Here is a 26160-nt window from a genome sequence, read left to right as displayed (position 1 = left end):
GGAAAAGCTGCCCTCTGACTGCTAATTAGAATTTGTTTTTATTAACTACCTCAGGTACTCCTGCAGAGCGCAGGAAGAAGCGAGTGTGCTGCTGACTCAGATGGGCTTGTTGTGGACAGAGCCGGGGAAAACCCAGCTGAGGCAGTTTAGCTGAAACTTCAGAATGAGCTGAATCATAATTGCCACTTTATTGTTGTTGCCGAATAGGTGCACAGTAATGAGATTCAGAAATGTTTAGTTGTGCATGCATAAACAGTTGCAATCCCACGCGTGATGTAGCTGAACTTACGTGCATGCTAGAACCGAATGCTTGCCACTCGGGCACATGAGCTTCTGCAAATGTAAGACCCTTTTTGAAGTAGGTTTTTTGTTGTTGTTGTTGTTGTTTTTTTTAAATTCACTGTGGCTTAGGACACAATTACAGTTATTTTGTTACAAGCTCTCATGGATATAATCTTCTACTGAGATTACTGTATTTGAATAATAGTCCTGTTATAAGCCTCTCCTGCAGAACGTACCTTGTGGTGCAGGATATCCAGTATCTCCTGGGAACAGCCTTCCAGAAAATATGCATGTTTGTAGAACTGAATGAAATAACGATGTAGGAATTATAGTCACAGATAACACAGAGATCAGTAACTACAGTATAAGCTGATTCCTGCAAATTTATAGTTTATGTAAACTAGAGTTTGAAGGCTGAGAAGATCCATGCTTTCATGGAAGACCTGTAGAGTGTGCAGGATCCATCTGATGTTGGTGGCTTAGTGCCGCTTTGATGAACTGTGTGACTTGGTTGCACTTCACTAGACAGTGAAATTAGACCCAAATCCCAGGCAGTGGGCTGTTTAATTGTGATTTGCTGGTGAAATGCTCTTTGGCTAGAAATCTGTTTGGATTTGCTTAGATTATTAGAATTTGCTCACATCTTAGGCTCGAGCTTTCATTAATTAGCTCTCTGTTTGCATTGGGCTTCTTAACATGACTTTAGGGTATCAGTTGTCTGCTTCAGTTTTGTGGGACAAATTCACAATTGCCTGTAGCAGTGTGTTGTCTGGTACAGGCCTGTGGGTATAAGGGAAAGCAATATTTTGCAGCTGCGCAGCTATTGTCTTTTTGCATGACTTGGAAAGTGCATTGTGCTAGCCAGCACTAATGGAAACGGGGGGAAGTTCATCCTTTTTATACCTTCTCCACCAGTATGTTCTTTCTGGAGCTGCATTAGAAACCCCTTCCTTTTCTGGTGAAGCAAAATAGAGATGATTTTATGAGGGCTTGTATGAAAATGAAGACTCTAAACAGATGTGGAAATGCATCAGTTTCTGCCAGTATGTGCCTGACAATTCTTATTAGAACAAGAACCCGCAAAACGTCTCTGCAGGCTGCCCGCAAGCAGCAGCTCTCACCCTGCCCGCTGGCGCAGCCTCGTTGCCTGGTAAGGCACCAAACGCAGCCCCTTTCCTGAGGGGCAGTCCTGCCTGCACCCAAGGTTACGTGGACAGGGAGCAGATGCCTGGTTTTGTGAGACATGTTGAAATGGGAAGATGGGAAGTATAAAAATACTCATAAAATTAGCGCATGGGTTACACAGTGGCAATATCAAAATAATGCTACCCAGCGAGGACCAAAGTTTGTATTGGCTGCAACATTAGAAACCACACTATATTCACACTAGTGTAAATAACAGGATAATCTGAACCAGACTGAAGATAAAGCTATTAACAAAGCACTTTGGTAATGTGGGAGGAAGGGGAAAAGGAACAAGAAGTCTGCTGAAGAAAGCTTTGCTGTGGCAAAACTTGTAAGAGAGAAAGTCTCTTAGCAAAGGGTGACTGAAAACAACAGTTTTTCTTTGAGTTTAACAAGGTTGCTGATGTGAGTGCATATGAGGTCTCTGTCTGCTTGTATGTGCTGGGTGTATTGACGTGTCCGACACACACGGGATTGTTTGTGTAGCAGATTGCTTTGTTGAACACAGTCCATGAAATTCTACAGGATTTTTCAGCATTCGATATATCAATTCCTGGTCAAAATGTTACCTGATGTACAATGACTGCTACACAAATCAGTAGAATGTGATTCCTCCTCACTGTCAGTTTTTGAAAATCTAGCGCCTTGTGCAATGAATTTGCTTTGGATTTGGTGTGTGATGAAAGGAGCACACAGTTTTCTTTGCAGGAGTTGTGCCCACATTCTGTATGTTACATGATGGGAAAAAAATAATGTCTCATGTTTCCTGCTTGAATTATCTGCCGTACACAACGCCTGTGCTTACATGCTGAGTGCCTGTGAAAGCTATTCTTCCTCTTTGCCTTTTTTGATGAAAATACATTATGCACTTGAGTTATGAATAAAAGATCAAGGGCATAACTGTATAATGCTCTACTGTGTTGTTCGTAATAAACCCTGCTTTATGGCACTCACACTTCTGCTAGCAGATCCTTTTCTTGGGGAGATCCTGCCATTTAGAGTTCCTTTACGCTTTTTCTCCAAAGTGAAATATTTGTTAGGTTGCCTTATTCACACCTACTGCGAAATTTCAGTGGATGAGATTTTCACTGTATGTAATTCACACTGCTGGATCAGTGGACAATGTGTTAACTTATCTCAGTACCATACTTTTTCTTGCCTGGCTCAGTTCTTGGGAACTCAGTTTCCAGAGCTACCTGAGGGATGGGAAGACCACTCTGCTCTAGGAATGCTATACATCTTTTCTAAATTGCCTGGGTTAAAGGTCTGTTACTGTGCAACAGCCTGGGGTTTCTTCCTGCCAGGACTGCGTTACTGTCCTTTGCTATGGACTGAGTTTGGACTGGAAGCCTGTCTGGAAGTGCTGGCATCTGCCTGCAGGACGTGGTGGCTGGTTCTCCCTGGAACCAGTGTCCCTTCACACTGCTCTGACAATAGGCCACAGCTGGGCCCAGAGCATCTGCCGGGGCCAGACCTTCCTTTTTCTCTTCGCCACGCCACCCTCCTCAGCAACTGTGCTATTCTCTGAGGCTCAGGAGAGTCTTGTCCTGCTGCAGTGGGAGTTACAGAACAAGTGGCTGGAGGCTCCTTTGGTGCACCATGAAGTCACTTCTAAATCAGGGCGTAAGTCTAGAACTGAAAGTACAGCTTTACTTTCTTCCTTTTTTTTTTTTTTTTTTTTAATTTTAGCTATTGTGTTTAAAAATCACCTAGAGTGATGAAAGTTCCCATGTGGCTTTTTAGCTGAAATCTTATGTCCAAAATCCAACTTAGATATTTTTTTTTCTTCCCAGAATTACTCCCTCAATTTCTGCTAGAAATTATTGCTACTTCTGTGAGTGCCTTGAAGTTCAGTGTGGTGTTGCTAAATGCTGATAAACAGCTTCCACATTTCTCATTATGCGTGGGCGGCTTGATTCGTATTTATAGCTGTGTTCGCACTGCGAGCTGTAAGGTGATGTGTGTACGTACCATTGCTACTATAGACTTAGCTGAATACTACCCTTTCTAACATCCATTGCTGCTTCTTTTAAGACACCTACCCTTTTTTAGCACCCACAGAACTTGATGAAGTCAGCTGTCCCATGATTTTGTGAAAGCTTGGATGCTAACATAGCACTTTGTCATAAGGAGTGGCCTCAAACCTGTGAATGATGTCATATCGTTGGTGTATCGGGTTTAAGCATAGCTGTGCTGTGACTTCTGGAACATAAGCTCTAAGCTTGGGCTAAATTTTTCCCTAGCTATATTGAAGGTTATGTAGGCATCTGTTAAAAGTGGGACATGCTTCATCCTCCTCCTTTTGATAGATGCTGCTTTTCTTTTCCATCAGAGAACTGTAGCTGCACTTAAATGAGCTGCTTTAGTTTTGCAGCTGAATAGGTAAGGTCCTTAGTGTGGTCCTGACACATATTTTACATTTAGGTCACCGGTGCATTTGGCCCAGATTTTCAAGTTTCACTCTTGTCCGGCAGCATTTTGATGGATTTGGCCAGTGGCTTGTATTTAGCAAGGAAGCATTATGTGATGCTTCTACTATTGAAGTCACTGCGTCAAAGGAAATGATATTACATTGTATTACAGTAAAATGATTGCAGCATCCCGTGTAAAGAAATAAAAGTAGGAGTTTAATTTCTTTTGTTTATTATTTGAAAGGTGCAGGAGCAGATACATTTCTAAAGCTGTTGTGATTAAAATTCTACGGTTTTTGTTCCTTCCAAAGGGCAATTCTGATTATAATTTTTCCAAAAGACTTAGAGCTTAAATACCTCTGTGTTCACTAATCACACGGTGTCGATGTCAGAATCCTTCACAGAACCTTATCCTCACTCCATTGCCGGAGTGCCTGCACATCAGACTTGCTGTGTAGTTCCCACTTCTGCCCAGGGGATCTCCGCCACCCCGCCTGTGATTCGGACCGCTGTGTGATCACAGGTGTCTCTGGTGCTGGTCTGAACAAGGTCAATTTTTACGGGGCACAGTGAATTGATTCTCCAAGCCCTGCCAACACGACACCACTGGCTTTATGAAAATTTATTTAAATATTATTAAAGCATATTAAGTAACATTAGCAACTAAAGTATTTGAAAAAGCCGATGCAATGCTCCTTGCTTTGAACCGGGGCAGCACTAATGAGCATAAATCCCAAAGGAAGCTTATCATTTCACCCGCCTGGTCACGCAGATGTTAAAGCCTGCATGCCTTGACTATGCCAAACTCTTAAAAAAGTGACGAGTACATCTAAGTTAACATGTCCTCACGTCACACCTTTATGTTCTCGTTGTAAGGATGAGAGCGCTTGACAAACACTTCTTCAGCCGGCCTGCAGGAGCCGCGCGTGAAGGTGCGCGGTGCTTTGTCTCCTCCCGGGCTGCGACGTGCAGCCTCTGTCGCGGCCCCAGGTGCTGGTTTGAAAATTAGGAGCGAGACCCGGAGGTGAGGGGCAGAGCCTTGGCTCAGGACCTTGGCCGTTGCTTCTTCCTTAGTGAATTAATTGGGGTGAAAAGCAAGGGTTTGATTCAGGCATGAGTTTGAAAAATCTGTAAGTACGCAAGTTGCGCTTTTCTCCCTGAGCCCTCAGAGCGGTACTGTTTACAGTTAGCATGTCGTGGCGTTGGTTTATGCTCCCGGCCCTGCTCTCAGAACCCGGCGGCGGTGTCGGCGGCCGCGGTGCCGTCAGAAACCGGCTGGGCTGGCAGCCCGCGCACACGGCGATTCCGCTCCCAAACCTCCCCTTGGCTCCGGGCGCCGTTCGCACGGGAGGCTTGCTGTGCCCCGCGCTGTCACCCCGAGCAGCCTCGGGACCGACGCGTGCCGGGAGCGCTGCCCGCTGCAGTGCCGCTGGGCGCCGTGCCGCCGCCACCGGGGCCGCGGGGCCGCACCTGCGCGACCGGGGCCGGGGGGCGCTGGGCGCTCAGCCCGCAGCGAGCCGGGGCCCGGGGCGGCTGCCGCGAGGTGGCGGTGCCGGCACGGACACGGGCGCGGCCGCGGGGAGCGCGGCCCCGGCCCCGGCCCCGGCCCCCGCCCCCCCGCGCCGCTCACCGGCGGGGCACGAGGGGCGCGAGCGGCGGGGCAGAGCCGCGGCCCCGCCGGCCCCGGTCCCCCCCCGCCGCGCCCCGGCGGCCAGGCACGTGCGAGGGGCGGGGGCGCGCCGGGAGCGGGGGGGGGAGCACCGGGGGAGCGCCGGGGGGTGGCCGCGGGGAACTCGGCCGGCACCGGGCGGCGGGGCGGGGCGGGCGGGGCGGGGCGGCCCCGGCGCTGTCCCCGGTGCTGGCGCGGTCCCGGCCCCGCTCCGCCGGGATGATGCAATCGGCAGCGCCCGCCGCCGGCACGGCTCCGCGCCGCTGAGCGGAGCCGCACCGAGCCGAGCCGAGCCGGGCTGAGCCGAGCCGAGCCGAGCCGCGCCGAGCCGGGCTGAGCCGAGCCGAGCCGGGCAGAGCCGCGCCGAACCGGGCTGAGCCCAGCCGAGCCGAGCCGGGCTGAGCCGAGCCGAGCCGGGCAGAGCCGCGCCGAACCGGGCTGAGCCGAGCCGAGCCGAGCCGAGCAGCGGGAGCGGCGGCCAGCCCGGCGCAGCGCAGCGGACCGGACCGGACCGGACCGGACCGGACCGCACCGCACCGCACCGCACCGCACCGCACCGCACCGCACCGGAGCGTACCGGGCAGCCCCGCGGCGCCCCGGCCATGTCCCCGCCGCCCCCCGGCCCGGGGCCGCTGCCGCCGCGGGAGCCGCCGGAGCCCGGCCGCCCGTAGCGCGGGGTTTCTGCAAGTCATCCGCCCACCGCCGCCCTGCCCCGGCCCCGCTCCGAGGACCCCGGTCGGATTTGTTGGGGTTTTGTGCTTTTTGCTCTTTGCTTCTTCCTTCCCTCCCCGCCGTGCTGTGTGTAGCGGCTCCTCTCGTCACCTGCCGTGGTTAACTTTCCTGTGACTCGGTTTAACTCTTGAGATCTCCGTGGATGTCGCTAAGAGCACTTTCCTTGCCTTTGCTGCCCCTTGCCGGGACCGGATCTGGTGCTAACCGGGCTCCGTGTGCCTGTGTGCGTGTTCTGAGTGTCCTGAGGTGTTGCTTTCCTGTACAGAGCTGTGCGTTACTTGTAACCAAGGTAAGAGCTGCCGTTCCCCTTGCCTCGGCTGCGTGTCTAAATCAGATGCTCGTTTAAAGATGAACCGTGTGTTGTCTTTAAACCGTGGGGTCACACGGAGTCCTTCCCTTGGTTAGTACCTGCGAAAAGGAACGTAGAACTTGGCAAAAATAGATCTGTTTAGCAGGAGAGCTCACTGCTTTCAAAAACCATCGGCTTCTCTCTGTTGCAATTTCTGGGTTGCTTAAGAGAATAATTTGTGTCTTATTTTGTTTTCCCTTTTAACAGACCCGTGAAGGATCGTAGGCTTGGCTTGACCTTGATTTTGATGGCTTTGTCGGAAGATCTGATGATGTGATTGCATTTCGTGAAGTGATTGCTCTCCAGCCCCTATGGCTTAGGATACAAGCCACTTCTGCCACACAGTTACTCATGGACAATTCCTAATTTTTTTAGACAAACCTTTTTTTTTCTTTTCTTTTCTTTTTTTTTTTTTTTTTTCGTTTCCTCACTTTCCTTTCACCCCATTTCTCCTTAATGTTGGGAGCCTTATTCTACACTTTGCCGTGATCGACCGTCCTGCTGCTCCTTGCTGTTGGTTTCTTTTTTAAAATACAATGGCTCTTAGTGGCAACTGCAGGACTTACCTTCCTGCTCGGGAGCAAGGGACCGGGCTGCACTCCTTCCCGGAGGTCGTGGAGCTAAACGTGGGTGGCCAGGTTTACTTCACTCGCCACTCCACCTTGGTTGGCACCCCTCACTCCCTGCTGTGGAAAATGTTCACCCCAAAAAGAGACACAGCCAACGATCTGGCTAAGGACTCCAAGGGAAGATTCTTCATCGACAGAGATGGCTTTCTTTTCCGCTATATTCTGGACTATCTCAGGGACAAGCAAGTGGTTCTGCCCGACCACTTCCCGGAGAAGGGAAGGCTCAAGAGGGAGGCTGAGTACTTCCAGCTCCCGGACCTGGTCAAACTGCTGACTCCCGATGACAGCAAGCAAAGCCCCGACGATTATTGCCACAGTGACTATGAAGAGGTCTCCCAAGGCAGTGACACGAGAATATGCCCACCCTCGTCGCTCTTACCGTCGGATCGGAAGTGGGGATTCATTACCATTGGGTACCGGGGGTCGTGCACTATTGGCAGGGAGAGCCAAGCAGATGCCAAATTCAGGAGGGTCCCAAGGATTTTGGTTTGTGGAAGGATTGCTCTGGTCAAAGAGGTCTTTGGAGAAAGTTTGAATGAAAGCAGAGACCCAGACAGAGCTCCAGAAAGGTACACCTCCAGGTTTTATCTCAAGTTCAAGCATCTGGAGAGGGCTTTCGACATGTTATCTGAGTGTGGATTCCACATGGTGGCCTGCAACTCCTCTGTGACGGCTTCCTTTGTCAGTCAGTACACTGACGACAAGGTCTGGTCCAGCTACACTGAATACGTCTTCTACCGTAAGTACGAGGCATTTCTAAGGGAAGCGTAACTGCCTGTTCGAAGCCTGTCCCTGACCGTACGGTTCTCAAAGCCCAGAAAGTGCAAATTTCCTTGGGTCTGCTGCGGACCGAAGCTTTATTTTGATCTGGGGTGATACGCTTCAGTTTAAGCTTGCAGAAGGTAAAGCAAGGCTGAACTCGGTGCCTTGGTCTTGGCTAGGTGGCAGCACAGACTGCCGAAAGCGCCCATCCCCGCGGCGAAGGCTCCGTGCCCCTGGCTGTGCGGCTCAGCCACCCGATGGCCTTGCACACTTCTGCGTGCGAGCGCGATGCGATGTGAGCCTTGCAAACGCGCTGCAGATTTAGTTACAGAAAATCTTCAAATGGGATTCAATTTGCAAAGGTAAAAGCTGCTTGATAATAGTCAAGCGTAGTCAGCCAAACCATCTGTCAGCAAACCCGACACACTTACATGCAGGGAAGGGAAAACAAAATCCCGTCCCCCTGGCTGCTTTTCAATGGGGAGCCTTCTCAGAGCCAACTGATGTGCTCTGAAATGAGGGCTCAGAGCAGAGAGAGGCGAGTTGCTGTGCCTTGTTATGCAACATGCCTATGAAAAACAGTCCTCATAATGAGAAGTATCTGCCCTGCTTACTGCAATCACATCAGATCACATACTGTTGTGGTAATTTTAGCTGATAGCTCTAGCAGGCTCATTAACTTTCTAAGTTGATATTCAGGTAGAGGTACTGTTACCAATGGTAACACGAGGGTGATTTTGATTCTATAATTCTGTATCAGAAAATCGTTCCCCAACTGCTGTGCTTAAGTGTGCAAGAGGTTCGTGAGGATGTTTTCTTCCATTTTCATCTAAAGAGGGTGAAGGATGGAACATTTACCCAGTCCATTTGTACAAATGGGCTTTAGCCAGCTGCTGCTTTGGGCAGAGGGATTTAAAAAAGGATAAAAATTGCTTTGCCTGCAGACCTGCCACGCTGTGTGCAATGCTTACAGTTGGCAGGCTTCGTAATGTGGGGAGCTGACAAAAGTTTTAGATGAAAGATGTATCAGGAAGTGAATAGTTGGTGTGTAATACTGGGTTCAGCGCCATCTACTCTTGTGTCTCAGCTCAACAGGCAACCCTAGTCTGCTTATGTAATGATGCTTAAGTTAGCATCCTGAAGAGCCATCTGTATTTCTGACATGCATAGATTTACGTAAAATTAGTTTTCTATCTGGATTTCTTAGCAAAATGGTTCAAAGGTCTTGGATCGGCTCATATGCTAACAAGGATAGATGATTTCTATTATTAGGCTTCTCGTGTTTGAAAATTATAGTGTCTTGTACAAGTTAAAGGAGAACAATTCATGTAGCTAAAGGAATGGATTAGAATAAATTGTATTTAAATCTAGAATCGGGAAAAAAGTTCTCTATAGGCTCAATGTTTTGCTAATTGAAGAGAGGATGAAAGTAGGTTCTACACAAATTAACAAACACAGACTACTGACTTCCATATTACTTGAATTTTTACCTTCAAAGGTTGCCTTTTGCTTCCACATTGTTACAGTTAGGGTACCAAGATGAGAGGTACCTTACGAATTTTGGAGAGTGAAATTTTATAGCAGGCATCACAAAATCTTCTCCCACCAATACACAGAATGCCCAATTCAATTAAAGTTCTTGGAAAGACGTATCCAGTCAACAGGTTTTGCATTTGGTTCATACCAGTTTTGTCTATTTTTGACACTGGTACAGTTTCAGAGATAGATTTTTCCAAGGGTCCTTCCCTAGGCAAAGCAATGACTGTGATGCCCAACCACTCTTTTATCTCAATCCAAATCTCTCTGTTACGCTTCGTGCTGGTTGCTGCTCGCTGTGCTAGAGCTGCTGGGGGCTGCAGAGGTTCCCGGCGGTGTGCGTGGGCTCTGGCCGCAGCCGGGCGCAGGGAGCAGCACGGTGCCTGCAGAATTCACCTGGAGCAAAAGGAGCCCCTTTCCAAACCTCCCAAAGGCTTTCATTTTAAACTTTGAGGACCAATAAAATTGACATCTGGCGTTCTAGTGGAATATTACAACTTCTCTGCAGCTGTTTAGCCATAATTATTTAATTAGAAGCTGCCAACTGTGTCTATATTAGCATTAATTCATCAAGCTGTTGCAGTCAGGTTAATGGTCCTAAACATGGGCGGTGTCTAAAACAACTGGTTAGACAGATGCAAAGGTGGTCGTCGCAGAGCAGCTCAGTAGCTCCTGTGAAATGCACAGCTGAGGGGGTCCAGAGCTGAGAAGGGATGACTGTTTCCAAAGGAGGAAGAATAGAGGGGAAAACAGTGTTTTGATGCACCAAATACACAGCGTGCACCGAATACTCCTCAAAAGGTAAATAGCTGTGGTTGGCATGAAGATAAAGAACATTCTTCATATACAAATCCTTCTGGAAGTAGATCAGATGGGCTGATGGGGGTGTAAACCGTGCAGCTATTCACATGGGTACAGTGTGTGCTGTTAACAGCATTGCATGATTAATATTGTATGATAGTTTATCCCCTCGTTCAAGTTTAGGTGCTATTAAGGCTAATGGGAGATTCGTGTTCTCTGCGGAGGAGCTTTTCCCGAAATGCAGGGCACGCAGAAAGCGTCCAGAACAGCAAACCTGCAGCTGTTTTGCTGAGTGGGTGGTGAGATGGGCTGCAAAGCCCGCACACAGGATGACAGTGCAATCCTGGGAGCGCAGCTGGGCTCCACTCCAGCTTCAAGTAGGCCAAGGCGAAGCAGGGCTTGGAGACAGGCTGTGCTGATCCATTAGGCCCATAATTAAGCAGTTCTTTGAAACGCAGTCGCTGTGTGGTGGGTGGGCAGGAGCTGCAGCCTGTGTTCCTGCTCACAGGTGGAGCACGAGTGGAGGAAGGGATGGGGGTTCCGCTCATGCATCTTCTTTCCCTCCAGTTTCTGTTATGTCAATGAAATTAAAAAAAAAAAATACTACCTACAGTTGGATTTCTGAATTGAATACTTTGGTGGTTTTCTCTCCTGTTTTGTCAATGATCTTGAAGTAAAACCCCATCTCCAAACACTCAAATTTTTGAAGAGCGTGATAGCCTCTGCTTAGATCTTCATTTTAAACTGTTTCCAACCTCTACAATGGGATGAATCACAGATACACACGGGAACATCTGGTGCGTGCTGGGGGGTGGCGGTGGTGGTGGTGTTAAAGCATATGGGCTGGCTCAGCCTTCTGTAGCCTGGCCCCATTCCTGGATTCGCAGTGCCAGAAGCAGGCTCTTTCTCACCACGTCCCGTAACCTACACACCAGCCCTTTTTGCTTGGATCCAGGCGTGCAGAGCTGCCAGGACTGTGGGTGACCGTCCTGCACGTGCACACTGTGAGTGCCAGAAGTGCAACATGACAGGTTGGAGATGGAGGAGGAGGAGGAGGCCTTAGCTTTGGGCAGCGGGTCAGCGGCACAGCACCGCGTGTATGTGTCTGAAGAGCAGCTGGGAGCAGCGTGACGTGGCTGTGGGGCGGGCTAGGATGGGGAGAAGATGCATCTCAGCCCCTCGGGGTATTGCTGTGCCCCCCAGGACCCCGTGACACATCTCTTCTCTCTGCTTTTCAGCGGCAGGGATTGTAACAGGCTCTCAGAACAGTCCCTGGTGCAGAGGGGAGGTCTTGACTGCAGTGCATCATGGCAGCCCCTGCTTCTGCTTGTGTGGCTCCCCGGCCAGGGGCACGGCCCACAGCACGAGGCGCTGGGTGCCCTCTGCTCAGCTGGAGCAGCAAAAGAGGGGGAGAGGAGGGACACTAGGCAAAAAGGAGCAAATATAGAAGTACAGATGGAGGAAAGGGTGAGAAAATTCACACACAATCTGGAGGGAAAGAACTAGGGAAAAGATGGGGGTACTGACAGCTACACCAAGATAATTTGTTAGAGACGTCAAGCCTTCAATTTATCCCAAATGTTTCCCCACAACAGGCAGGTGGAGAGGGCTTGGGAAAAGCTCCTTCAAGTTCACTGGCAGAAAAGAATATGGAGGTTGAGATAGATGCCTGTCCCTGCCCTTCCTGAGGCCATTTGCAAAATCTGAGCAAATGTGAGGCAATCAGAACAACCGGCCTGGTTGGCTTAAGCCTCGCCTTGCACCGGGCACTTCACATCTGTGCGCAGGTTGCAGCTCAAGCATCTGCAAATGCTCCAAGGAAGCCGTGGGGCACTCCTGGCCCTGCAGCTCCGATAGCCAGCCGTTAGCTGACAAGGCTCTCGCTGCTGAAGGATGGGCGCTGCCTCCACTGGCTCTAGCGGCAGTTCTCAATTCTGGCCTCCTCACCTCCCTCTTTCACAAGGATGCTGGCTGGGTGTCGTTGTCACTTGCTGGTAGGAGGCTGAGGTATTTCTGAAGTAGATTTCAGATTCTGGGTTAAACAGGTGAGACCTCTTGGCTGGGGCTGTGCAGAAGGAAAGCTGAGCAGACACATGGTCTGATTTTTTTGGGCGGTCCTTTGGGGACCCAGGAGTTGGACTCGATGAGCCTTGTGGGTCCCTTCCAACTCGGATATTCTGTGATTCCGTGATTCTGTGATACACTCTGCAAGGGCACTCTGATGGCTGTTCACTGGACACGCATCCTTGGGGCGATCCCGGTGTCGTCCGTACAACACGATCCCCTGGGAATAACGCAGCCGCCCACGGCCAGCCCCTTTGTACGTGTGAGCAGAGCTAAAAGATCGCACGCTGATGTGCGTATCACTGACTCATAAATGAACTGTGTGGTAGAAATTTGCCTAACAAGATGAACCCTCTTGTGCAGTGACACCTACAGCTCTGCTGTCAAAGGCTTAGATGTAGAAGATAAACCACCTATTTTCCTATACCTTTAAGCTGGTAGACCTGTATGGTCTAGTAGTTTGTTTTGTCTGGTTTTAAATCAGTGAAGATAAAAATGACCTAAAAGATAACAAAATAAAATCTAATCCGATGAATAATGCAGTCTTCCTTTCCTGTAGACAGGAGATGTTTGTTTCCAGGTGATTATTGTCGTCAGCGAGCCTGGTCCATCTTGCTGACCAAAACTCCCTGAGCGCTCACAAGGATGCTCGTCTGCATGTGGTAGGGGTGTAGCGCAGTCAGCCAAGTCTGTTAGCGTATTCATGGGAGTCACAAGGACCTTGCTCCCAGCTTTCTGGTCATACTTGAGTGATGGGTGATGTTTTCCCGCTTTGTCATGGCAGACTGAAAAGCCTGCAGAGGCTGTCAGTTTGATTAGAGTTGTTCCATAGATGAAAAATGCTATTATTTATTGGAAACCAATAATATCAAATCTGGTTGTTAGATTAGTCTAAAAATCTTCAGCTCAGTGGATAACTGAAGCAAAGCTTGGTGAAAAAGTGTACTGGGTGGGTACAGGACTCAGGCTTCATTGTAGTGATGTATGAATAGTGACGTTTGGGAACCAGCTCGGGTGGCCGTTGCGTACCGGCCCTTGTCGCTGCCCAGCGTTCACGGCCCGGCTGGCGTTCCGTATCCCTTTGGTAGGATCTTCATCGACCCGAATGTTCAATACAGATGTTTAGCATGAATATATAGATCTGTTACCTTGCCGCTCTAACATACAACTTAATGGTGCAAATCCTCCCTCTGCTGCAAGCCCTGCTCGGCAGGAAGGCAGGATTCCTGCCAGGAAAACACAAACCTGCCTGCCCGTGCTCAGAGGGCCTCTGTGCTGGGAGCAGGCCGGGCAGCTCCCGCGGCAGGGCGAGCCCTGCTGGAAGTGGCGGGGGCCTGGCCTTTGGTCTGCTCAGCTGCCTGACGTTTGGGACTCCCCTGTCGTTTCAAACCACCAGAAGGGCTGTGCAGGCCTAGTGCGGTATGGGGAGATGCTGGGAGTACTGGCTCTGCATTGGGAGGCCCATGGCGGGCTGCGGGCAGGCCCTCATGGCCCGCTGCTGCAGGGCTGGCGGTCACCTGGAGGCAGAGCCTCCGCTGCGAAGGCTGTCCTGCTGCTGCTGCTCCATAATCCAGAGAGCGACTGTGACGACTAAAGGATTAACGAAGCAGGGCTGGCATTTAGGAAAACTATCACTGTATTTTAAACTGCAGCCCAACCCTTCTGGAGCTGGATGTTTTCCAGGAATGGTGTGCATGAGATCCCACAGTACGTTTCCACGGACCGGCCGGTCCCCTTACTGTAACGCACATAGAGATGTCCCTGTGAGACGTCCCTGAGCTGCCGTCAGGGCAGATGAGGAAAGGGCACCGCCAGCCTGCGCCCGCCGGGTTCGGAGGGAGGACAGCTGGGCACGTTGCGACTTAGAGGTGAAAATATTCCGGTCTCGCTGGGCTGGTCTCTGCGGAGCAGGGAGGAATCGCTCCCAGCAGCCAGTCTTCCAGAGCTTTGCTCCATCTGATGGGCTCAGGCCTTTTTTAAAACTTGCTGAAATGTAGTGGTGGTTCTAAGGAAAAAAGAAATCAGAAAGAGCAGGGAGTGTAAATAAGAAAACATAACACAGATATTTGCCATTCAATGAATATCAGCAACATATTGTATATACAGACAAACACTTCCTTGCAGCAGGTTTTTTTTTCAAGTCATCCTGGATTTGTTTAAATTTGTAACCACAACATTTTCTCAGTTTCTTCTCCTTTTTTTCGGCTTTTCAAGTTCAAGTCTAACATACAGTAAATATAGAGACAAGAAGCAAAATCTAAATTACATCTTTGAAAAGAGTAACAGTAACCTTTTATGAATCTAACTCAAAACCATTTTTTTATAAAGGAAGAAAATAGACAGGAGTTAGACTTGATGGAATTTCTTAAGTTGTGTCCAAAATGTAACGGTGAATGAACTGGACATTCCAATGAATTTTCCGTGAGCGATTTCAGCCCACTACTTTCAGAAGGCACGCTCAAGTTAATGCTGGAACAACATAAAACATTTCTGCCACTGTTATGCAGCCTGATGTTAACCCAATGCTTCAGGTGCACTAGGTTAGGGTAAATCTTAAGGAACAATGGACGTCGAGCTTTAAACTTGATGATGTAATTGAGCTTATAATTTTGATGATTTGAGGAGTGCTGAACATCTACAATGCCTCTGAAGTTGGTAAAAATTCAGGTATGATGACCAATATGTGATATCAAAGCTCAGTACGGAAGATAACATCTCCCTGTACTGGTCATGTGGGAGGCTGTTTTTTATTTTGGTGCTATTGGCCCTTACTAAAGCCTTCCTAAGAACTTTGGACTTTTCTTTTGGAGTGAATGGCCTTTGGTTTTATCTCTGCTAGTAGTGGCAAATAAAATAGGGAGTGAGCAGCATACTGGACATCAGAGTACTGTGTAGGCTGTTTTCCTTAATTTTCTCAAATTATCTTGTTACATTAGTTTTCTAATAATATATTTTTTTTTTAAGTGAGAAGCCTGGAATTGTGATAATACTTTTTACATTTCGATAGCTGGTTATGAGCATTGTTGAAATAGCCATAAATATAAACTGTTCGATTAGAGTGTGATCCCATTGACTGCTTTGTATTGACTACCAGTCATGTAAAATACCTTCCCGTCCATAAGCCAAGTGTTGGTGTGAGCACTCTACAGCTGTAATAACTGGATGGGCTTAGGAAGCTGGTTCATAAATTACTGGCGTTAAAATTTTTTTAGTACTTGTTCTGAATCTACTAACAGTGATTAGCAATTTATAGGAGCTCATTGATTAGCTGCTAAGGCAGCTAAAATATTCCCTTACCCAAAATGCAGTGAAGAAACCCCTGGCTGCCTTGGTTTGTAATCCACTGTGAAAACCTCGCGTACAAATGACTTGGTTGAACGAGTGCTGGGTCTGGCCGGCTAGCGGGAGTTGTGATCACTGGCCTGTGCCTCGAGGGGCTGGGTGTCCTGGCACCTCGACATCCCCGCTGCCTCCTCGGGGCCCCTACGGAAAGCCCTGAGCTCACCGCAGCGCTGAGCCCTCACGGAGGCAATTCCCCTGCAGTGAGCGCGTGTTTCTCCAGAGAGCATTTGGGGCGCCTGGAAAATTGCTGTTTGAATCCTCCCCTTCCTTAGGACCCTTGTTCCCTTTATGATGTGAAGCCATTCTCAGGCACGTCAGCCTCATGCACCCCCCTGACTGCCCCCTGGCACCTGCCTGGCCTCACGGTGGAGAGTCGCAGCCGCTGCCAGCCTGCAGAACACCGCCAGCTTTAAGCCCGCATCTGAAAACCCCTCCAGGCCTGCTCCAGACACGGGGGTCTGGAGTTGGTTGGGAAAAAAAAAAGGTACAGCAGCCCCAAATCTTTCATTTCAAACACGAGCGTGAATCCGAGTTTTGGTCTGCGTTCCCAGCCCAGAAGTACTCCAGAGGGAAGAGCAGCACGAAGGCGCTGCCTCCGGCTTGAGCTCCGACTGCACGTGGGGATGGGGCTGCAGCGCTTCTGCTCCTGCGCCTGTCTTCATCCAGGGCCTGAGAGCCAAACCAAAAGAAAAAGTTCTCTCTCTCTGCATATTTTGGAGGAGTCTTATTTTAAGAACTTCAGACTGAATTTCCATCAAACTGAATCAGAATATATTTTTACACCAGAATTAAATCAGGCTGAAATAGAACCCGGTGGAACATGCTGATTTTGGCTGAATTTTGCACTTTAAATATTCTCAAGGCCAAAAACTCAGAGCAAAGCTTGAGGGAGCATGCCATCAGAGAGCTTGAAAATATGTTTATTTATGCTCCTACAAAGAGCTGATTTTTTCTCAGCTCAGGTTTTTCACTTGTAGTGTGGGGAAGTTGAACATTTTGTTCCATATAGGAACAGAAGGATTACAGAGGCTAAGCTCAAGCCTGGAGAAAGGAGAAGGCTTTTTACAAATTTACTGTTTGCATACTCATATGAGAATTTGACTACTGATCTTCAGTTAAACTAAATGTAACACCTGTGTTGGTAATGGATGCTTTCATATCAAATGAGAATTTTCTCTTGCAGTCTTTGCCTTAGTGTGGTGTCATATGGCAACCAAGTGTAGGCTGGGCATCAAAGCAGGAGGCAGGGGCTGCTGAAAAAATTGAGATGCTTCATTGAAAACCTAAAGTCTCCGTGCTTCTAACATGCAGATATCAGTAAGGAGGAATTTGATGAATAGCTTTCTTTGGGTTTCTCTCTTAGTTATTAGGTCATCATCAAAGCCCAGGCAGGGAACTGGTCCTCAAGTGGGTACCTGCTTGTTGTTGTTGTTTAGCACAATATTGCAGTATAAATGTGGAAAAAAGGTTTACCCCTAGTTTATAAGCAAGTCTTCCTTAAAAATGAGTACCTTCTTGTAGAATTAAGGGGGGGAATTGTATTTCTGAATTAATGGCCCAATACAGATCAGTTGTAATATTTTTATGCATGAGTAGTACTATATTTTATAAGATTTTTTCCATTATTTTTAATAATATGTAGTGTTATTTGATATATTGATAGAGTAAATACAAAGACCTCAGGTTAATTGCAAAAGCTTTGATGAGCTCAGTAAGGATGCAGCAGGTGCAACAGCTGAAGGACCAAGCATTTCTGCAGGGCATTATCCCTGTCTGGCTCCTTTCCACTGACAGAAGTGGTTGCTCCCATGCAGCTTGGCTAATTTGAGAGGCTTGTTATGGGAGATCTCATTGTTTCACATTGTAAATTTATTCAGTGTACTTATTTAAGTACAGCTGTGCTTTCTTGATAGGTCAGTATCTGAAAGATATCACTGACAACTTCTTGAAGGTGGGTTGCTTTAGTCTCATTAATTTTATCAGGACATACTGTAGCCTGAATTTTTTTTGTCTGATTTACCTCTCTGCCATTCCTGGCATTTTGGGATAGAATGACCTTCTCTCGATCCTGCCATTGTCTCCTAAACCCTTGAAAGGTTAGAGGTTCTGCACCCATAGCTTGATTAAACTTTTTCATTCTTTTAGATGTTTAACCTAAACCATGTGCAGGTCCCAGGTGCTGTTACTTTCCCAGGTGAAGCCACAGTTATCAAGATGTAAAGGCATGTGTTTCCTAGCTGGGAGGGAGTTGTTCCTGGGTGTGCTTGATTTCATTCATTTGTGAGCATTCAGGAGAACAAATCCTCTATTCTCTCAAGTCAATGCACTTATATTACCTGAGGCATAATTCATTTTCTTCCAAGGCAGAGTCTGCAGATAGAAAGCTGGTCTCCCTTATTTTAAGTAGACAAAGAATATTTAAATAAGGAGGCTGATGAAAATGCTTCCACAAGTAAAGATTTGATTAAAGAGTCAGTTGCTTTGAAGAGTCCCCCAGGTGGAGGCAGAAGCCACAGTCTGTTGCAAAGGGTTTGCAAGGTCAGTGCCCATTGGGTCTGTGGGCAGAATTGCCACACCTTGGTGAGATCCCCACCACCGGGAAGAGGCCAGGCTCCTGCTCACTGTGCTCCTTGCTGACTCCCCCAGGGGGCTTCTGCCAAGGCCATGGCACCTCTGCCAGCCCAGACAAAGATCATGGAGTCATTAAGGTCTGGATGTAAACAGGCAGAAGCCACTGCTCCCATAGCATCCACATCTGCTGGCAGCAGAACTGGATTTTGTTCATTTCCTTTCCAACCAGGACCCCATACTCTTCAGCTATTTCTTCTTTTGGGCTTAGCATTACAGATGAAACAAGCTGAATGGATGCAATGCTACAGATCCGCATCCTGCAGAGATGAGTTTGTGGAAACTCAATCCAAGCTGACGGATTCAAACCCCTGTGGGTTTTGAAACCAAATCCTGGATCTAAATATCTTCTCCTTTGGGAAAAATTACTGCACGAAAACATGGCAATTCAAAAACAGAAAGATAAAAACAGAAGATAAAGTCATCTGCTTTGTCTCGAGGAACGTGACATCCATCTCCCTTTAGATTCTGAAAATCTCAGCCTTCAAGGAAAACAGTGAAACTGCCCCCTTCCCCCAGGCAAGAAGGGCACGAAGCAGTGGCTGGATGCGATCGGCTCACCCACCTGTCTGCGTGATGTGCCAAGAGGTCGGCTGCCTCCTGGGCTGCTGCATGCGGCTGGTGGCAGCGCCTGCACATCCCCAGGGGCTCCTGCTGTAGGATGTGGTGCAAGATGCGTCCTGGTCCTCTGCGAGCAGGGAAGCGTCCCCCTGCGGGCTGAGCACCACAGGGAAGGGAGCAGGGGCTGTGCATGGTGCTTCATGCTGGCACAGCCCGGGGCCTAAAGCTGCAGGAGTCCACATGTAGAAACCTGTGCTGGTAGCTTCAATACAAACCACATCGTACTCGAAGCACACCTAAACACAGCCGTAGGTTTTCTTTGTGAGCAGGCCGTTGACATGCAGGCTGGGAGAGGAGAGGAGAGGAGAGGAAGCCTTCCCACAAACCATTTGAGTTGCTGCCTCCTTGCTGCGCACCTGCTCACGAAAATGCAGCGGAAACAGATCATTTTCTGGATGAAAGCTAAAAGCTACATGGCAGACAGTAAATAAATAATTACACTGAACTATTGTACATGGATTTCTTTGAGGCACAGAACTTAATTAAATTTCATGAACATGCTTATATAGTTCCATTGATCAGGAAAAAAATGTTTGCATGTTATGTCTAAGATTTATTCACTTGTCAGTATTTTACCTTCCTCCCCTCTCCTGCCTCAGTTTCTTTCATTTTACATCATTTACAGTGGAAAAGGAACACATTTCTAGTTTTCTTGCTTGAAGAAATTGATCCTAAGACATACAGAACATGATGTATGGCTTGTAACTATAGAATACTGCTAAGCAAAAAAAAAAATCACTGAAGAAGGCTTGACAGATACTATATTAATTTCCACTTTTCAATGGATTTTTTCCCCACTAGAACCAATAAAAATTATGCAAAGGCTTTCACCGGCCTCCCTAGGACTAATTAGTTAAAAGATGGTGTAAATCTTGCTTGGCTCATTTGTCAAAAGAAGGTTTTTTTTAGACACTTCACAAAATTTACATTTGCCATCAAATTCAAACTCAACCTGCATTTGCAGTGCAAGCCGATCTGGGTCTTGCTGGGATCTCTTTGGTGCATCACAGAGACAGACACAGGTACGAGAGGTGGCTGCAGCGGATGCCTGGCAGGTAGCAAGCTCCGAGCCACGACAAGCAGCGCTGCGCGGCGCCGGCTGGCTTGGGCCCTCTCAGGGCGATGATGGATCTCTCCCCTGGAAGGGCTTCACCGAGGCAGCGAGCTCTGCAGGATGGCAAATGCACTGCTGGCACTGCAAACAAATTACATTCCGTGAGAATCCAGAGGCTTTTTTCTGTTCGCTCTTTAGCCTTCAATTCCTGCCCAAGTCACCCGGTTACGCTGCGGCTGTGAGGGCGGCTCCCCGGGTTCCACCGCCCACCCATGCCTGCCCACCCCATGCCAGGAGCAGCAGCAAGCAACCCATTTCGTTTTGCTCCCAGTTGGCTGCTTGTAGGTCCCATCTCATTAAAGCATGGCAGCAAGTTGTTGGTAAACGAGGAGGCTGCTGTCCTTGCTAACGTAATTGTGGTTTGGCATATTGGTACAGTATTAAAATTCCAATTGAACAGATGGTGTCAGGATTTTAACTTATGCTTATGAAATGCAGATGGTCCACGTAGTGAACTTGTTCACTAGCTATTTTTATTTTTAACAGGTTAAGAACAAATTACTTTTGGCTATTATTATTGCTCTCCTTGTCATTTTTTTCTTTTCTGTGTGTGCATGCACACGTGCCCATGTTCTCATCTCTTTTCCTTGTAACTTTAGATCGAAAACATCTACTTCTGCCTGAAGCTCCTCTTCCTGTGTACTGGCAGTTTCCTTCCCAGTGGCCCTTCTGATTCCCCCTACGCCTGGTGCTGCGCTCCCTGCGACCCGCGGGAAGGAGCACGGCTCAGAGCACAGCCAGTGCCCCGGCTCCACTCAGCCTCTGCCCCTCAGTAAACCACCTTACACCTACCACGCAGCACTGATTTTCATGCAAAGATACCAGTGCTTTGCATGAAGCACCTGTGTGCATTTTCCATACCATTTCTCTGGCCTCACATCCCATAATCCGGGGAAGGGCTTCTGCACATGTTGAAGGCCAGCCCCCGGTGTGCCAGCCTTTATTCTGCTTTGGCTTCACATCTGCTGGGGACCAAGGCTGGCAGTGCATTCTCAGCAGGGCGAGGTTTGACACAGCTCCCTGATTTCCCTGCTCGGCAGGGGTTTGTTGTGTGCTGCTGACAGCTTCCTCCTGCCTGACCCTTCCCTGTCGGGCTCAGGGCATCGTGCTGCCGCCTGGTCCCCACAGACGGACACGGGTGCCGGCTGTGGGATGGCAACGAGGAACAGGGCAGAGGCTCTGCTGCACAGGGTCTTCTCAGCCCCCAAATGCTCTCCTGACAGAGTCCATGTTTACATTCCTCTTCCCACACCAACTTATTATTCCTCAGCCTCTTCCCTCCTCGGGATCATTTGTGCAGTATTCTCATCCCCAGCATGAAACAAACCTGTTGCTCTGGGTGATTTTTGAGCTGGGGACAGCTTCAACTGCCCCATCTAACCCATGCCCTGTCCTCAGACTGGTCACTGGGAAGTTGGCACTGGTCTGGGGTGTTGGGAGTTTCATGTAGAGCCCAGTCAAGAAAGCAGGAGAGTCCCAGCACCTCCTGGTTTTGAAATGAGCTGCAGGCAGGTGAGATCTCTCAGCTGAGGAAAGCAACACATCCCAAGGGTTAACTCAGTGAGCAAACATCTGCAGGCTTACTGCTAACAAGGGAATGCATTTCTGAGGTCTGGCTGTGGCCAAGTGACTGGACCAGCAAAAATAAATCTTGGTCTATTACCTGTCCTTGATACATTTCACATTTACATCCTGGCAATAACAGCTGCAGAGAAGGTTTCCACAAAAGACAGTGCAAACATATGGCATAAGGGCAAAGACAACAGTTGCAGGTGTAGGTATAATCAGGTTCATTTATCCTCCCTCATGCCTGCTGCCATTGCTCATTCCTCTTGCATGCAAACGAGCCCCAGGCACTTGTTAGAGCCCACAGTGTTCAGAAGATGCTGTTCCCATCCCAAAAGGCAGTGGCACTGCCCAGGGTGTGGGGTCCCTTCCCCTTCATCCTGCTCCCAGGGGTGCTGCAGGGGGGAGTGCCCAGGTGACATGCAGAGGGCTCTCAGGATCTCCCAGAGCACAAAAAAAATCATAACCTCCCACCCATTACTGATAATTAGTATTTTCCATAATTATCCCGGTTAAGATGACATTGACTGAGGAGCCTGCGCAGTAGCCAGGGGTGTTTAAGCTAATTTGTGTTTTCTGGGAGCACTGGGGAGGAGCGGCTGTGCAGCACCATTAGAGCAGGCAAGGGCACACAGCACCACTCCTGCTCCACAGCTCCGGCAGGTGCTGAAGTACTAATGGGGATGGGATGAGTTATGAATATTTCATGAAGAACCATTACAAGACTGTATATGAGAGCAACTTGACATCACTGCAGCCTCACAGCTGCCTCCTTACTGTAGCCAACATGTTTTTCCCCTTGTTACTGGTTCTGGAGAGGGCCAGCACCAGAGTAAGGACACCGTGCAGTGACACACCTGGCCACCTTCTCCCCCAGAAGGGGGAATGTTTGAAAGTTTGCATTGCTGCTTCTGAATGGGGAGATTAAGGAGCTCTGGACTGTTAACATCTTCCTCTTCACATCACATTTGAAACATTGCCTTCAGAGACCAAACTGCTGAGGGATGTGAAGGATGTCCCCCCCTTCCCACCAAGCCTGGCTTCGGCTCAGGTCTTGCAGCAGGATGCGGCCCTGCGGGAGCTGCATGGTCCCAGCTGGTGCTGGCAGCCACAGCCCCAGACCCCCAGGAGCCTCCTCACACTCTTTTTTCACACTACAGAGATCTGCTGTGTGGAGCTGCCTGGCAGCATCATGTGCTCCTTGCAGCATTGATTTCACAGGCAGGAGCCATCTCCTTGCTTCCCCTTGGGCCACTGAGGCTCCTGCCTCTGTATTTAGGGTCCTTCTGTCTGGGGGAAAAGCCATCACTTGACCCTGACTACTGCTGGGCAGGGGCCTTATAGGCAATGGCAGAGTGCTCAGGCTACAAAACTGAGCATGTCCAACAGTCCACCCCTAATACAGATACTCCTGGCACATTTATTCTTCAAGCCTAGGACAAGCAGTGAGCAATCCACATGCAGATCTTCCCATGCTCCACTCCACCTACATCTCGAGGGCTCAAAAATCAAACTGCTCCCTGAGATCCGTGTCAGTGCAACTGCTTACACTACATAGCCATAAATTAAAAAAAAAAACAGGAGACATCCAACAACTGAATTCAGGTATCATATTCTGGGTGTCCACTATACTGTTTTTTATAACAAACCATCACCTCGGGGAGAATGATTTTCCTGCACCTGGATTTCATCAGTCTGAAGTATGGTCTTCCAGGGCTGTGTTTCCATCCTGTGCTGCTCATGAGCAATTGGCACAGGGAAATGCTGCATGGAGGAACCCAGAAAAAGAACTAGTGATTAAGACATTTGAAAGCTGTGTGTCCTGGCTTTGAATATATTCCAAAACAGTGAAATAAGTAAAATATTAGCTAGAATGTATTTGTTCAGCTGTGGTGACAAGTTTAGTTACATACTGTAATTTTTATTTGCAGATGCAGCTTCTACAGAGCCATGGCTGTAGAACAGATTAAGCATTGTTTGAAAAAGTGATCAGAGATTTTGTTTGCAATCACACTGTAGCTCTCCTCTAAATATGGGAAGCATTTTAAATTGGTTTGTATTGATAATGACACTATAATGCCTTTTTTTGCTTGTCCAGATTGTCATTGTTTTAATGTGCTTATTCCCAAGAGATGAAGTAACTGAAGAGAACAGATTAAGTTAAACCTTAAAAAATGTTTTGTTAGGAAAAAATATTTCCTTTAAAACTGCTTTGCATAAGGTTATTGGATATTTGATCATTTGTGTTTCCTGTTTATGTACACAGTGTTCATTTCTAGAACATTGTTATCAATTTTCCGGCTGCGATACCCTAAGTCCAAATTCATAAATATGCATGACTGAAGTCAGGGATATTTCAACAGCCTTTCCAGAAAGGCTGTTCCCTTCTGTGTCCTTTCCTCCTGGGGAGCTGTGGGACTGAGGCAGGAGACTGTGCTGGAAGGGCAGGTGCCTGAGCTCTGCCGCTCAGTCCTGCCCATCTCCTCCCTTTCCCTGTGGGGTTCTGGGGAAGCCAGTTCATCACCTCCAGGGCTGAGAGGAGGTAGCCTGGAGGCTATAGACCTTTCCAGACATCGCATTTTTAATCTGAAGCATTTTCCTGTACTCCTAGCTGAAAATGCAAACCAGGAGGTGCCTGTATGTATGTCAGAGTACTCATCCATATTTTTGCCTGTCATCATACGCTCCATCATGTTCAGCACTGACTTGGCATACAGTGACACAGCCACTTCTGAAGGACACATCAGCTTTGACAAATGCACAAAGACACAGCTTGCCAAGAGCTGTTTGGATGTACAGCATTCACATCCTTACTGAACTGTCCTGACCACGTCCACCTGGATCTAGCCTTGCACAAAACAACGCCCTTCTGTAGGGCAGGAAGACATCCCGTATGTTCCCGAAGGAAGCCACTTCCACCTGACTGATCCTTGCTCAGCAGCTGCTGGCATCTACTAATCTCAAGGCCCTCAGTAAGAGCATAGAAATCTCTTAATAGTTTTAGAATCAGAGAGGTTGCTGTGTCCATTCACTAGTATTGGGAAATTGAGAGTTTAACTGCATTTCAGTGAGTCCTTCAATTATTTTTAGCCTGAATACCTGAAGCTTTATTTTGTGCGCATTGCAGACCCTGGGAGCACTCAGAGTTTTTCTTGCACTCCTGACCCAGAGCCCAGCGCTTGCTGCCACAGCTACACAGGCAAGGGCTGAGACGGCCACAGGAACAGGCAGGAGGGTGCCCAGGGCAGCGACTGTGGTGCTACTCACTCCCCAGGAGGCTTTGGGCTCAGGCCCAGGGCAGCACTACACTATCTGTGCTCGTGACAGTCCCAGAAGCGCCAAACAAGGTCTGTACTCACTTATATCTTACAAGCTTACCAGAAATACAGAACTAGCTTCTACAACAGAGAAGAGAAGAAAGGTTTCTCTGTGCTTAGAGCCATTACTTCAGTGCAGAATAACACAGACCCTGCATTGGCTCCCTGCTTTCTCCTTAACAAGTTACCATCAAGCATTAAAGACCACCCCATGCACTTTCTCTGGTGCATCAGTGATTACTGATAATAGGAAATACAGAAACAAGTTAGATAGATCTTTGAAAGGACACAGAACAGCAGCTTTCATTTGATACCCCATGGGATTTACTTACAAGAGCAAGCAGAGGACCTCCATCACCAGGGACAACAGCTTTCTCCTGCTAGCTGAGCGGACAACACTTCCTCCTGCTAGCTGACCTGCTCCAAAAAGCCAGAGCCCTAGGAGCCTGTGCTTATAAAACAGGTACCTCATGAAGCAGCTGTATTGTCTTTGCCATGATTAAAAAGCTCTTACTAGTAACCTAGCCCCAAGATGGAAGCTCACAGGTGTTTCCTGCAACCCCAGGGTCAACACTTGTTCTTAAAAATAAATCCTGAATCCTCCAAACCGACAACTACCCTATCTCTAGACAGGTGGATGAGCATAAACATCAGCTGTCACAAAGTGCTAAGAAAAATTACAAGAGTTGGCAGTGTTGGTACATATGCGATTCTTTGTTTATGTTTATTGCAATAAAGAAGATGATAAAAATCCCACATAACCAATATTTCAGCTGATCAAAAACTGGTTTATTTGTTCATTTTTATTGATGCTCTGATCTCTGGTGAGAAAATAATTGGCTGAAGAAACAGAAGCCTACTCCTTTTAAAACCACTGACAGCTTTGTTCAGTGGAAGCAGTAGGTGACCCCATGTAGAATAAACAAACAAATATTCTTACTGATGTACCAATTATGTGTTAGATCATTTAAGTTCCAAAGTATCTAGTTTGCTTTTCACTAATTATGTGCTGTCTCCTTGCATATGTCTGCACTTGGCTAATTGAAGTTTTTTTAAACTTTTGACTGCACTGTAAAATATCTGCAGGTTTGCAGGGCTGCGGGCTGCAAGCTCTGCTGGGAAAGCACACTTGTTCGAAAGCAGTACATACAC

General features: G+C 48.1%; 1 protein-coding gene and 1 long non-coding RNA gene across 4 annotated transcripts in view; one reads left to right on the top strand and one right to left on the bottom strand.

Annotated features, from left to right (window-relative positions):
• Window positions 1–6190: 6190 nt before the first annotated feature.
• Window positions 6191–26160, top strand: part of KCTD16 (potassium channel tetramerization domain containing 16) — a 63434-nt gene continuing 43464 nt past the window's right edge. Inside the window, exons 1-2 of the mRNA XM_040573571.1 lie at window positions 6191–6568; window positions 6836–7996. Coding sequence (XP_040429505.1) covers window positions 7165–7996 — 832 coding nt within the window. The 5' untranslated portion in view covers window positions 6191–6568; window positions 6836–7164. The remainder of the gene's footprint in view (window positions 6569–6835; window positions 7997–26160) is intronic.
• Window positions 15309–25446, bottom strand: LOC121077920. Of its 3 annotated transcripts, XR_005824367.1 has the most exons (4): window positions 25341–25446; window positions 19964–20206; window positions 18956–19367; window positions 15309–18650 (listed from the first exon to the last, which is right to left on the bottom strand). It is a non-coding gene; the product is annotated as an uncharacterized LOC121077920 (long non-coding RNA). The 3 variants fall into 3 exon arrangements; XR_005824366.1 differs by having other exon boundaries at window positions 15309–19682; XR_005824365.1 differs by having other exon boundaries at window positions 15309–19367.

Source organism: Cygnus olor, chromosome 14 (assembly GCF_009769625.2).
Source record: "Cygnus olor isolate bCygOlo1 chromosome 14, bCygOlo1.pri.v2, whole genome shotgun sequence".
Classification (NCBI taxonomy): domain Eukaryota; kingdom Metazoa; phylum Chordata; class Aves; order Anseriformes; family Anatidae; genus Cygnus; species Cygnus olor.
The sequence above is the reverse complement of the archived record's forward strand: the minus strand, read 5'-3'. Positions and strand labels throughout refer to the sequence as shown.